Below are 14,449 nucleotides of genomic sequence, written 5' to 3' on the forward strand. Positions count from 1 at the left end.
TTGTTGAGTGCCTGTATGCTGGGTCCTGTGCTAGGTGCTTCCTATCCATAATATTTAAAATCTTGAACCTCTTAAATGGTATCATTATTCTCATTTTCTACATGAGTAGATTGGGGCTCACATGGCTAATTATAGGCAGCACGCACTTGGCTGACAACATGCCTAGGAGAGTGGAATGGGAGACTTCTACTTTGGTACACTCATATAACTATGTACTCATTTAACCTTTTGCATTTATCACATTATAATAAATTTTTACTATGCCACAAAAAACCTGTGCTAAAGTACAGGGTTTAAATAAGGGGTCTTAAATAAGGAACTTCTATTTATATATTTACTCTTCTGATTCATATTTTTCATGTGAATGATGAAGTAACATTAGTCCAAGGTACTAGCCTACATTAATGTTATAAAATGGAACCCAGTTGAGGTGACCATTCATTTGTAGTTAATGTTTATCTTTACTAATCATTTGCATTAGTATTCTCACTTCAACCTCATAACAACTCAGTGAGGTAAGCATTATACTTTCATTTTTCAGAGGAGTAAATTAAACCACAGAGTAATGAACCAAATGTCACAATTATTCTAATTGGCGATAGATTCCCTCAGTTTGACTCTAGACCTACATTCTTTTTCTTTTTTCTTTTTTAATTTTTTTAAAAATTTTTGCATTTAATATTATTTACATTTAATATTATTTTGTATTAGTTTCCGGTGTACAACATAGTGGTTAGGCAATCATATCCCCCTAGTATTTCAAGTACACAACTAGCATTATACATAGTTATTAAAATATTTTATTGACTATGTTTTCCATGCTCTATCTTATATCCCTGTGACTATTTTGTAACTACCAACTTGTACTTTTAATCCCTTTACCCTTTTTGCCTAGTCTGGCAACCGTCAGTCCATGTATCTATGAGTCTGTTTCTGTTTTGTTTGTTTATTTATAATGTCCTTTAGATTCCATATATAAGTGAAATCATGTGGTATTTTTCTCTGACTGACTTCACTTAGCATAATACCCTCTAGGTCTATCCATGCTTTTCACAAATGGTATGATTTTGTTCTTTTAATGTATAGACCTACATTCTTTATCAGTTGTAGTGCCTTTAGTTGTTGTGAGGATTAAAAAGCATTTTAAAAGCATTCAGTTAATGTAGATTCCCTTATTACGGAGTTGTGCATACTTTTGTTTTTACCAGTTTTATAAGACTCTTTAGAATTAACTTTATAGCAGAGGTGGAAAAGGAATTCAAATGGCACAAATGTTTAACTCCTTGATTAGAAAAAAACTACTTATTGTTAAAATGCTTGAAGCTGTTTACTTAAAATAAAGATACATATAACGCTACTGGATTTTGTTCAGCTGATTTTTTTTTAAGATTTTTAAAAAAATTGTGAAGCCTCTTCTCAATCGAGACTCCAAAGGAATCTCACATAGCATAAGGAATAATACTAAGTAGTCAGTATCTGGAGCTTCCTCATCCAGATATTTCTGTTGACCCCATTCAATCAAAAAAAGCCAAACATCTGTACAAATAACTTGACTGATTTTCCAAGCGTATGCACTATAGCTAAGAACACTGTGCATATGGATATAGACAACAATATCTTAATGCTCAAACTACTACTTTTTTCTCTATGTTAATCATAAAAATAAGGCTTTTGAAAATGAGCACGTACATGGTTTTGCCTACAATTTCAAGGTACTCACATACCCTTTGCTGTCTATTTTAAAATGTAGGTCTAAAATCCCTGCTAATAATAGCTAATATAAGTTGAACAATATGAAGCAAACATTTGAAAATAAGCATTTGAAAGTAGACTTTTATTCTGTCTCAGTGTGTGTCCATTCATCCACCTGTTCATCCGTCCCCTAATGCTAACTCATTCTGTAGTCTCTCCCCATTTTTTTAGATGGAACAGAAGAAAGGGTGGCATTGGATTTACAATTTTGGTTTTAAAACAGATACTCATATTTCTAGAATTATCAAATTTATCGAACTAGGAGTGGAATGGAAATACAATTATCTAACTTGTGGAGTTACATATACAAATTAAGATAGATCTGCAGATAAATTTTCGTTTAAGATTTTACTTATTTACTTTTAATGAGAGGAGAAGGGAGGGAGAAAGAGAGAGAAACATCAATGTTTGGTTGCCTCTCATGTGCTCCCTACTGGGACCTCCCCTGCAACCCAGGGGTGTGCCCTGACTGGGAATCGAACTGGGGACCCTTTGGTTCACAGGCTGGCACTAAAACACTGAGCCACACTAGCCAGGGCTGCAGATAATTTTTTTTAAAGTTACAGATTTGTAAGCAGTAATTTATTTCCTAGGTGTTTCTTAATTGCTTTCTATAGCCAAATACTTTTAAGAGTTTGTCTCAATCAAATTTTCCTGTAAGTCAAACAAATGTATTCCTGTCGTAATTCACCCAGCCTTTGTTAAACAGATTATGTGAGACGCTTGTAAAGTTTCTAACACATAGATGATACTCAAGTTTTTGTCAAATGCTGTTAGTTCCAATATAATATTGTTGGGCATTAGAAACACAAAGATTAACACATTACCTTTCCTGTCCTCAAAAAGTGTGTTTGCTAGAGGGAAGGCTCTGCGTAACAACTAATTTGATAACAGGCTTGTTGCTCTTGCAGATATGCAAGATTGTGTCAATTTGAAAGACTCCACCATCTTTTCCATTAGTGGGTAAGAAGATGTTTAACAATAACAGAAGTGACTTGACTTAGCCAACTAGGAACTTGGTGTCTACCAGGTAGAGTGATAGAATATGACTGTGCCTATTCTGTCTTTCAATTGGTTAACTTCTATCTAAATACATGAGTTTTTTTTCCCTTAGAAATGTCTTCACTGCAAGTGTTTTGTTGTTGTTGTTTTATTGAGAGCTTAATCCATTTTGAGTTACTTTTTGTGAGTGGTATAATATAGCGATCTAATTTCATTCTTTTATACATGAGATCTTTTAGCAGCTTGAGATTAGAAAGAACTAAACTTGTTTGTTACGACAGAGGATTGGTATTGTTTTTGAGGTTTTGCTTAAAACATTATTCTCTAATATTCTTTGACAGACTTCTTGCCAGTATTAAGCACCAGTTTAAATTTTTCTTAGTGTGCTGGTGGTGGTTCCTCACCAATGAGCTTTAGGGCCCCATTATAGGGAGCCTGTAAGTTATTTTCTGTATTTCAAAAGCAGATCAGAAATTATGTACTATAAAATGCATATAGAAGCCAAATATCACTGTATAGGCCAAAATTACAATACTTTTTGCTTTGGATTATAAATAACATTAACCCTGGTAATATTTATCATTTAGCTGTAACTGGAAGCCTGCCCTAACCCATTCCCAAAGATGAGCTATGACCCTCCCCTATACATATATTTTTCACATGATACTGACAGGTAGGATCTCCTACCTGAAGTAGGAGAATTAAGTCTCTGAAAAACAAACTAGAAAGCATTCATTCAAAAGGAATGGTCCTCCTACTTCACACCTGCTCGTACCCTCAGGACCTTTCTCTCTCTCTCTCTCTCTCTCTCTCTCTCTCTCTCTCTCTCTCTCTCTCTCTTCTTTTACATTTTATTTATTTATTTTTAGACAGAGGGGAAGGGAGGGAGATAGAGAGAAACATGAATGTGTGGTTGCCTCTTGCATGCACCCCCTATTAGGGCCCTGGCCTGCAACCCAGGCATGTGCCCGGAATGGGAATCGAACCAGCAACCCATTGGTTTGCAGGCCTGCATTCAGTCTGCTAAGCTACACCAGCCATGTTGAGGGCCTTTCTAATTTACTATTTCATCTACTTGGCTTATTCTTCCCCTAGGAACTCAAATGGCTCAGATAACACCATCTCCCCCATCTCCCATCCTGTTTTATTTTTATCACAGTACATTTCTCTCTTATATCTTTTCATCTAGTATGGGAAGTTTCCCATACTAGGCCTGATATTTTATGAGATCAGGGACAATGCCTGTATTTTCTCTGCCATATTACCAAATGACTAGGAAAAATCCTAGACTATAGCAGGTGCATAACATTTGGAAGAATTTCCAAGTTTTTAAGCAGCGTCTTATGATCCTGGAGTTAAACTGAGTAAGACAGACATGATACCTGTTTTCCAGATTCTATACTTCTTAGACTCTTAATTGGGAGCCTGAACAAATCTGAAGTGATTTAAAACTAGTATAGATTGGATAAATTTGTTATTAGCTTTGAAATATTTGTTACTTGCCTTCAGCCATTTCATTTCTGTGGAAAACAGACAATAGTATGCAAAACACTCAATTATTTAATCTACTTATTAGACCTAGAAGGATCTTCAGAATTATTAGTCACCTCCTCAGTCAGCTCCTAACTGAAGTAGTTTCGTAGCAGTGAAGTGAAATTTCCTCAAATCATGCTTAATAAATGACAGGGTAGTATTTTAAGCCGACCTTCTGGCTCTAAGTCCAGTATACTTTTCTAGCTGCTTGATGATTTGAAATAAAATATTCAAAAATAATCCATATTAGAATAAAATTTTTCCGCTTTGTTTCTTCCTATAGAAGCATTATCTATCTGTATGTTCAGTAAGTTATTATACACAAAACTGACTTACAATTATTTAAAAGATTTTATCTTATCACAAGACTACCTTTTTGGTTTGAATGTATAATTTTAATTATGAAATATGTCAAACATACAAAAAAGTGTAGAGTAATGTAAGAGATTTTTGTTTATCTACCACAGAGAATAAAAAGATGTTAACATTTTTAAAAATGCATTAATCTGGCCCTTGTTTTATTTGTCCTTTTATCATAGAATATTGTAGCATGCATGTTGGCATATAGTAGGCACTCCTACTAAGAATTGAACTTGTCTGTCATATGACAAAATTGTTACTAGAACAATTTAGTAACAACTTCTTTGTCCTTTATTCCAGGGGAACAATGTGTGGATTGGGGAGTATATTGCCTCATAAGCAGTAGGGCATTCTTCCCAAAGGATTTTGGACGAGTGAGTTTTAGGCCATTAGAAAAGGCAATGTGGAAATGGTATGATTGGCCAGGAGGTAGGGGATTTTCTTCTTAGACTTTAGCAGGTCTTATTCGCTAGTGCAGCAATTTTTAACCAGTGTGCTGCAAAAAAATTTAAAACATGCATTACCTGAATGCTTAGGGGCACTGACTTCTTTTCCCTTCGATTGTCAAAAAAAAAAAGATGATAACAGCCAATACAACAATAGCCATCTGGTGTGAATGAATCAAATTTATACCTTTTTTTTTTTTGCCTAGTTGGCAATTTTTTTTTTTTTTTTGGTGTGCCACAGAATTTTAGTGATTGGTTTATATATGCCATGAGATGAAAAAGGTTGAAAATCGCTGATCTAGGTTAAGGTAAGCCCCCCAAAGTTTATTTGGAGGATTTTGATTGGTGGGTTCCTTAATGGGTATTTCCTCGGAAATATAGGCTGATTGATTTAGATTTCTGATGTCGGCAGGGCTACTGGGGCAACCTCCATTTTGTACTACCCCATACGCAAATTAATTTTATCAAATGTTAAGAATCTGTAATTGACAGTTACGTATGTCATTTTCAAAATGAGAAAATAAATTAGACATTTTTATATTCATAGATACACATTTATGACTGATATACAATTAGTTGTAATTTATAATTTTGTTAAGGTTTACATTCACCAACTCATCCTTCTTTTGTATAAGAGCTAGCAGGAGTGACATAGCTAATAAGTGAACTAGCCAGTTGGCTGTACATCAGATCTCAATAATTGAGTGTTCTAATCTCTCAAATTCTACTCTCTTGACTGCATTATTCTGTAATGTCATTTCCTAATGAAAATATTCCATAAGGCCTCAGGTTTTGGCCTCCAAAAATATTCAGGATCAGATAAATTATTTAATAATTCTCATAGAATAAGTGGCTCTGTATTAAGGCATACTTAATGCATGTGTTCAAACATTTATTGGGCATTAATTATGTGACAGACATTGTACTAGGTCCTAAACTGACCCAGAAAATTCATGGGTTTGTGGGTAAGGCAGGATGCATGTCAATTACAAGGTCTGTCCTGAGGTATCCAGCCATGTAATAATGAATAGAGATATTCACTGAAGATACAACATGGTACATAGGACAGTGACACCTCAGTCCCCTTCAAAGTAGACACCTTAGGACCGCACACAGTTGCACACACAGAACTCTCTCAGTTGCCATCAGCAGCTCCATTGTATTTTTCCTGAATCTCATTGAAAGTCTGAAATTTCCTTCCTCTCAAAGGTGATTTATTTTGGGGAAAAGCCAAAAGTCACAGGGTGGCAAATTTGGGCTGTTAGTGGGGCTGAGTCTCCTGGGTGATTTGATGTTTCATCAAAAAACTCTGTATGAGACCATAATGCATGAGCGGGCGTGTTGTCTTGATGAGGCTGCCAATCACCAGTTGCCCTTAGCTGCAGCCTTCTGAATCATCCAAATAGTTTCTGTGAAGGAATGTTCAAGCTTAACACCAAATGTGATGCAGATGAATTGCTCTACTTGCTCAGTCATTTTGAATGCGATGGCCACACAGTACACATGCTCACTCAAGGGGGACTACTGCCCCCAGTCTTGTACAATGAAGTTCTCATTGTTCTCACACGCACATTCCAGTCCACTCTCCTTGGCTGCTAGGTTACATCAATGTTGGGCAAACCCTTCTCGATATTAACAATGGTTGGACTTTTTCCAGACAGACCTGGTATATAACAAGTTGCATGTATCCCTGGTTGTTAAGCAACTGCTTGCACAAGTTGTGGCAGTGATGGAAGAAAGGCCCTACACAAGATGGCAGTTGGTCATTAATAATGTGTAAAGACACAGTGACATGAAAGACTTTGTCAAGTTTGCGGAACCACAAGTCATTGAATAACACTGGATGAAAATAAAATAATTTAGATGAGGTTGAAAAATTAGGCAAGGATCTTTTTATAGTCAAAAGCTTCAAAAAGTTTTAAGTAAGAATATGTATATAAAGCAAGTTTTTCTGCAGTGTGCATATCTTATACTTGAATATATTTAATTACTGTACAATGTGCTTTCAAATAGTCAACTTGTGAAATAAAAGTAGCTATAAAAAGCACTAGGAAGTGTAACATTAAAAAGTATTTTTGAAGATTTACTGACAAGGCAAATTATAAAATTTATTGTTACCAGAATGTATGTAAAGATTCAGAAAATTTTATAGCGGTGAAGAGGAAAATCTTTGTAGTTAGGTAGAAAATTCATTAGTAACTACACAGATCTGTAAGTGATTCTTTGTGTAAAAAATATCTTGGGCATTTTTAATAAGAATGGTTACTAAAATGAACTTGTTTTTGCAGGGTTGTAAATATTGCCTTTTTAAAAACGTGATGCCTTCCATTTGCCTTTTTAAAAAAAAACCAAAAAACAGAAAAAACAGGGTAGCGAAAAGGGATGACGTCTTTCCCTGGACCGCCGAGTCTCTCGCAGTTCTGGCTGCTGGCGAGTTTAGCTAGGCCTGCGCGGGGCGGAGCCGACGCTTACGCGCCAGTCAGCGCAAGGCCTTGTGGGTAGCTCGGCCGGCCGGAGAGTGAGCTGGTTGGAGGCGGGGTGAGGGTGGCCGTTTGTTTTCTCGTGGTCTCCAACTCGCGCGCTCTCTCCCTCACCCTCAGCAAGCCGAGGGGCGGAGAAACGGCGCAGAGGCAGTAGCAGCTCTAAAGTGGACACCGTCTTGTCTCCTCTCCCGCAAACCGGTTCTCTTTCCCCTCCCTCTCACTGTCTGTTGTGTGTTTGATGTGTTAAAGCAGGGGCGAGATCGCGAGCAGCGCCATGAGCAATACTACCGTCGTCCCCAGCACTGTGGGCCCTGGCCCCAGCGGCGGCCCGGGTGGCGGAGGCGGCGGCGTCGGAGGCGGTGGCACCGAGGTAATCCAGGTGACTAATGTCTCCCCGAGCGCTAGCTCTGAGCAGATGCGGACTCTCTTCGGTTTCCTAGGCAAGATCGACGAACTGCGCCTCTTCCCGCCGGAGTGAGTATCGTCCACCATCATTTTTGCTAACTCCGCCCCAGCCCGGGCCTAACCACAACATTTCCTAGGCCCTTGCTGCTTTAGTGAGGTTGGCTGATCCATTTACTTCCGAAAAAATCTGCATGTTAGGCCTACTGATAGAGGCAGGGCCAGGGTTTTGGGGATTTGGAGACGCTCTTAATCTCAGACTTTTTCCCCCCATTAAATTGTGCCAACGTGGTCGTTCTTTGGGCAATTAAAATAACATAACTGCCTTTTATGTATTTTGGTTAATCAAATGTTTGAGTACTTAGGAAAGAAACAAAATTGTTCATTCCAATGTAAGTTTATTATTGAATTTCCTAGGCGGAGGTTCACTTATTGCTAATTATTGCTGTTCCGTGATCTCGGCCTACTGAATACAGAGTTAATGCTGTTTGACAGACAATAAATTCAGTGAACCCAGAGTACTTAATTGTAATGACAAAAAACGACTTATAGCGGAAAGCTAGAGTTAACTTTTGTTTAAATAATGTATACACTTATGATATTTTACAGTTGTAAATTTTTGATTTAGAGTATGGCACTTTGTTTATCTTGTCTCACATTTTTTATTTTAATTTCATAAATATTAAATGATTGAATTGTAAAGAAGAAGTAATTTAAAGAAGCGATAAAGTTAAGATGATAAAGAGTAGAACAAACATTAGGAATGAAATAATCATGCATTCTTTCAGAGGAGTTAAAAATTCAAAAGTTACTGCCAGTATATTCTCCCATCCCCCTTAGTTTTATGTTGTCACTTAAGTACTAAACAGGAAATAGCGATCTGGTGGATGTAATAAATCATTACTCTATGTACTACATTGGTACACCAATATTATTAATAGAAGTTGACTGTATTTCATTACTATCAATTTAAAATATTTTTAAATGATTCTTAGTGGTTTCAAATTGTATTTTTAATTTTTAGGGGAATATATATGGGGAGAGAGATTTTAGAATTGCATGAAGTGTACAGATCTGGGAACAAGTGTTTGTAGTAGTTAATTTTGAATGGAAATTTGATTTGTTTTGGTAATGAAGGACAAATAGCTTTCTAATATGAAAGTACAGAACCAGTTGTTTTGCTGTTACTTTTTCACACAACATACGCCTTATTAAACTGTTAATAAAATTAATAAACAGGAAGTGGTCAACACATTTAGTAATCATGTTGTCATTCAAAGTATTTTAGATACTGGACTTACGTACAAAATAATTCTTTCCAGTCCCAGAAGTTATTAAGAATTTAGTTACAGTTGCTGATTTTGAAGGACTTTGTTTATTTTGAAGATTGCTCTTTTTGTAATTCATTGTTTAAAAAGATGACAAAGAGGTGTAAGCAGCTTTCTAGTTCTTTTCCCATTGTGGCTTTTATGTTTTATAATTAAAGGAGTAGTTTCATCATGTAACCAGGATAGTTGATGTGCACCAGATAACATGGTCGGGGGTGGGGGGGGGGGGGTACTGTTCATTCAGAAGACTTTCTCCTGTATTGGAAGGAGTAATGTATTGACACGTTTTTGCTCTTTGACTCCTTCATGTATGTTCCCATATAGAGACTATGTTCTCTTCTGAAAATGTACAAAGTTACAATATGGTAGATACTATATTACCTTAGTGGTCTTCCTGAATTGAAGAGTACTTAGGTACATGTCTACTTTTGCTAAATTTGAATCTCAGTAGCTGATCTGACCTGTGCAATTTGGAAACACTTTATTGACACTAACTTTAAGCTTGTTATGGTTTTCAGTAGCTTGCTGGTGATAATGTGCTGTGGAGTCCTAGTAATCCAGAAGGGTTCATCACTTCAAAACTTGGCTCTTAAAGATTGAATGGCTCAGTTTACATAAAACTATGACTATTATAAACACATTTGGCCATGATTTTTTTTTATGGTGTGTATTTTTTTTCTCCCCTGAAGGCATTCATATGCACCTGGAACTCTTTTTGTTCTAGATATGGCCATGACATGCTTATTTCATTTTATTGCTCAAATGCAACCTAATCAGAGAATTGTTTGTTGATCACCCTGTGTAAAAATACAGCTTCCCTGCTCCTGTATTCTCTATTCAATTTAACTACATTGTTTTTCTCTATAGCACCAATCAACAAGTTTAACTCTTCCTCTTCTAGAATATAAGGCCCCTGGGGTCTTAAGTATTGGGGGTTGGCATTTTTTAATGTACATATATGACTGAGCCCCTGCCCAGAGGGGGGAGGAGGGCAAGAATCCTGGGATCTGTGTATTGGCAAACATTTCAGTAACAACATCCTCAAGAAGGTTGTTCTCTTTGTTTCATTATTGAATCCATCTATTTCTTGGTTCTTTTAAATGAGAAGATGCTGTCCTGTAATTTCACCCAGTGATCAAACTGTCTTCACAAATAATACTCTAACCCTCTTCAGTATGGTAGCCCTGCAGCCATTGAAAGTATCCATCAGTGTTTCCCCCCGTTTGTTGTCTTTTTAAATGAAAAACAGTTACTTTAATTCTAGTTCCTGAAATGCTTGTTAGAAATTCAGCATTGTTTGTGTGTCTATTACATGCTCGATGCATTCCTATTTTATCTTACTCAGCCCTCACAAATCCAGAGGGAGAAGGTATCTTACCCTATTTTACCAATGAGTAAACAATTTCATGTAGGTTGTTTTGTACGCCCAAGGCACTCTACCAGTGTCAGACCTATTATTTGGAACTTCAGTGTTGTGATTATCCTTTATTGCTTGATCATGATTTTCTTTTCTTTTAAGAGGAAGTTAAAGAGTCACTATCACATGTCAAATTGGATATTATTGGGTTGGTTTGTTTGTTTATTTTTAGAGGGAGGGGAAAGGAGGGAGAAGGAAAGGGACAGAAACATCCATTGGTTGCCTTTGAATGCCCCCCAACGGGGATCTGGCTGGCAACCCAGGTGTGTGCCCTGACTGGGGAATAGAACTGGTGACCTTTCGGTTGGCAGGCCAGCACTCAATCCACTGAGCCACAGCAGCCAGGGCAATCATGATTTTTTTTTTTTATTTAGCCCAGCAATTGTGAGTGGAGTTACTTTTTTACAGTTAGTAGGTATTCTTCAAGTGTTTGGTTTTAGTGGAATTTCATGATGGAAAATATAACGGAAGTGTTGATAGGGTAATGATCCCAGGAAAGCATATGCCAAAGTTATATAGTAAAGGCTACTGTAATACTGCAGGTGAACTTACATTTATTATTTAAATAACAAGTTATTTAAACAATTATTTCAGTGACTAAAAATAGATACTTTAATCATCAAATAATTACCTTAGTATTGTTAGGTAGGGAAGAGAACTTAGTTTATCTTAGAAATTTTTTTAATGCAGCATTTTTCTGTATTTCTTCAAGACTGACAATACAATGAGAGAGAAGCCATATGAGGTCAAGTTTTCAGGGGAATGTTACCATTCTCACATACCTGCTATTCGGGGTGTCTTAGGAGATGATTTTGTTTATAAGCTCAGACTTCTCTGCTCAGACATGGTTTAGCACAGTATTAAGGTGGAAGTTGAAAGAGTGGTGTCAGTGGCTTAAATTAGAAGTGCTCATACTTCAGGAGACAAAAATACTAACTATGCATCTTGTAAAGAATTAGAGCCCCTCTGTAAAAGGGATTCTAAGATTCAGCGGTCTTGATGGAAAACAGATCCGAATTTTCTACATGCATCCTAGAAGATTCTCAACCCTTAGGAGGACACTTGAAGAAACATTAGACACAATACTACCACTCTAGGTAAAGGGCAGAGCATCACACAGAGCCCACTTTTTCGTATCTTCTAACTTAGTTCTTTTCACTGCCCTGCTACGTTTATATTCTTAAAGATAAGGAGTAAAGACTACATTTTTAGAAGTGCTGCTTACACAGAATATGGTATAAATATTAAATTCAAGCATCCATTTTCTATCTTATTAACATATGTCTTACTAATGAATTTTAACTGAGAAATTGTAAGAATATAATTGTGGGATCCCATAGCAATGGTTTTAAAGACGACCATATGAAGTGGGAAGAGATGGATTGTTTGCCCTTCTCAGTTTTCTTACTGCGACTGTCTTTTTCCATGGTATTTAAATTATTCATATTTTACCTCACCACCACTTGCAGATTTGGTAGAGCCCAGGTAATAATGGTAGCATTCCTATGATGAGTGGGTAGAAAAAAAATATTAATCATTTTAGCATTGCCAAGTAAGTAGAAGTACATTGTGAGCATGTAGGTAGTACTTTCTAATTTCTTTTTAAGGAACTGTTCATTATCTTTATGTTCTTCAAGAACCTAAACTTGATAGTCATTTTTTTCTTCTAGTCAAATGACATAGTGTTGAAGAGATGGTAGAGGTCACTTTTTTTTTTTAAGAAATTTAAGTATGTACTACTTCCCAAGGCATTGTTAGGTGTTAAAACTATCAAATAATAGCATTTAAAGAGCTTTTTAATTTAGTGTTAAAAATGTGGATGTCAGAAAGGAATACGAAGTGCGGTATATAGTTTTAATACTAAAACTGCTGGAGTTGCATTCTTTCCACTACTCTGGATGTCACATTGTTAAATTTTCCACCAATAGTCCTTGGCATTAAAAATAATTGTTATATCTACATTAAAAAAATACCGTATCCTTTCAAAAACATTAGCAGTAAACCTTTATAATAAGATGGCTTAAATTCCATGGTCGTATATTGTCAACTTTGCTTTGAACCTAGATTGGGATATCTAGGTGCTTAGTAGTATCTAAGGGTGATGCCTTTAGGTAAACTTGTAAATTCTAACAGGTTTAAGATCTGAGGTTAATAGCTTTGTGTTAGTCTTCATTATAAGTAATCAGTTTTTATTTTCATGTCAGTGCACAAATCAGTGGAGGGGAAACGTTTTTGCAGCAAATACTTATCTCTGAAAATACCCAGTGTAACCAAATCTGATGTAAATACATTTTTATGTACGCTTGAATTCCAGTTTATTAGAAAGGTTAACAATAAGCCTCATTCTAATAACATTCAAAGATACTGCAGGATTTTCCTTTTTATAATTGTGTCTTAGGATATAATTGGCTTATAGTAAAGCAGGGGTTCTTTACTCTGGGCGCATATATTAAAAATTGTCAGAGAGAATTAAAATAAAGGAGTAATCACTGAGTACTTCATCATCAGAGGTCTTGATTTAATTCAGGGCTATTCAACCTTTTGGAATCTCTGGGCCAGTCACACTGGAAGAAGAAAAGTTGTCCTGGGCCACACATTAAATACACAAACACTAACGAAAACTGATAAGCCAAAAAAAGTTTTAAGTAAATTTACGATTTTGTGTTGGGCCACATTCATAGCCATCCTGAGCTGCATGTGGTCCATGGGCCATGGGTTTGATACCCCTGGTGGAGTAGAGAGCCCAGGTATTTTTTTTCTGCACAGATGATTCTAATGGATAACCACGGATGATATGATTACTACTGTTGTAATGCATTGGTTTTAAAATGACTTTGGGTTTGGGATTAGGAATCAGCTCCTGCCTTTACTTGCTCTTTTCATTTCACAGAAATTTTTAGCAGAAATTTAAATTACCCTATGTTTAAAAAAAAAAAAAACCCTAAAAATGTGTGCCTTTTTAAATTTATCTTACCGACTGGCTGCCATAGTTAGTACTTCATCACTTGTTTTGTTTTATCTAAAAGCAATTTGCTGAGGGAAGTGACTCCTTTGCTTATTGAAATTTTGCACAATGTAATACTAGGGAGTGTGGAGTACTGTCCCCACATGTACTTAAATTTATTTTTCTCTGCTGTAGGTAACAGAGGACAGGGCATTTATTTAGTAGTTGGGTCGAGAAAACTCAATTGTCAAGTAGATATACTTTCCCATAATATTCTTTGTTCCTGAATTGGGAAATTCTGTGTTTCTTACTCTGAAAAGTTTTCTAAGCCAAGACTACTTACTTGTTACCTTTATTTGAACATAACTGGTATTGGTATTAGTTTCGAAACGTTCACACTTGTGTGGTCCGCTTAAACTCTGAAAATTTAGTTTCAGACTTTTTAACTTGGTAAACTGTAAAATCAACAGTGATTGTATATATGCTTTGCTACATGAGTTTAATGGATTTTTTTTAACTAATTAATAAGTGTTTTTATCTGCCTATTTTGCTTTCAAAATGTAGGTGTGGGTTTATAAATCATATGTATGTTTCAGCTGATACTCTTTTTCTCTATTTTTATGTTGTTTGTTTATTTTTCAGTGATTCACCTTTGCCAGTCTCATCCCGTGTGTGCTTTGTTAAATTCCATGATCCGGACTCAGCAGTTGTGGCACAGCATCTGACAAACACTGTATTCGTTGACAGAGCATTGATAGTCGTACCATATGCAGAAGGTTTGT

General features: G+C 36.2%; 1 protein-coding gene across 11 annotated transcripts in view; it reads left to right on the plus strand.

Moving 5' to 3' along the window:
* SRSF11 (serine and arginine rich splicing factor 11) overlaps window positions 1–14,449 on the plus strand; it is a 46,478-nt gene that overhangs the window by 5,967 nt on the left and 26,062 nt on the right. For 5 of the 11 annotated variants that reach the window (XM_024565604.3, XM_045199455.2, XM_024565607.3 and 2 more), the window contains exons 2-3: window positions 7,829–8,050; window positions 14,310–14,443. In XM_024565604.3, the coding sequence (XP_024421372.1) occupies window positions 7,851–8,050; window positions 14,310–14,443 (334 nt within the window). In that variant the 5' untranslated portion in view covers window positions 7,829–7,850. Of the gene's footprint in view, window positions 1–7,592; window positions 8,051–14,309; window positions 14,444–14,449 lie in introns of those variants that run through there. The other 6 variants (XM_024565615.3, XM_024565609.3, XM_024565606.3 and 3 more) reach the window with 3 other exon arrangements.

This window comes from Desmodus rotundus, chromosome 3, assembly GCF_022682495.2.
Source record: "Desmodus rotundus isolate HL8 chromosome 3, HLdesRot8A.1, whole genome shotgun sequence".
Lineage (NCBI taxonomy): Eukaryota > Metazoa > Chordata > Mammalia > Chiroptera > Phyllostomidae > Desmodus > Desmodus rotundus.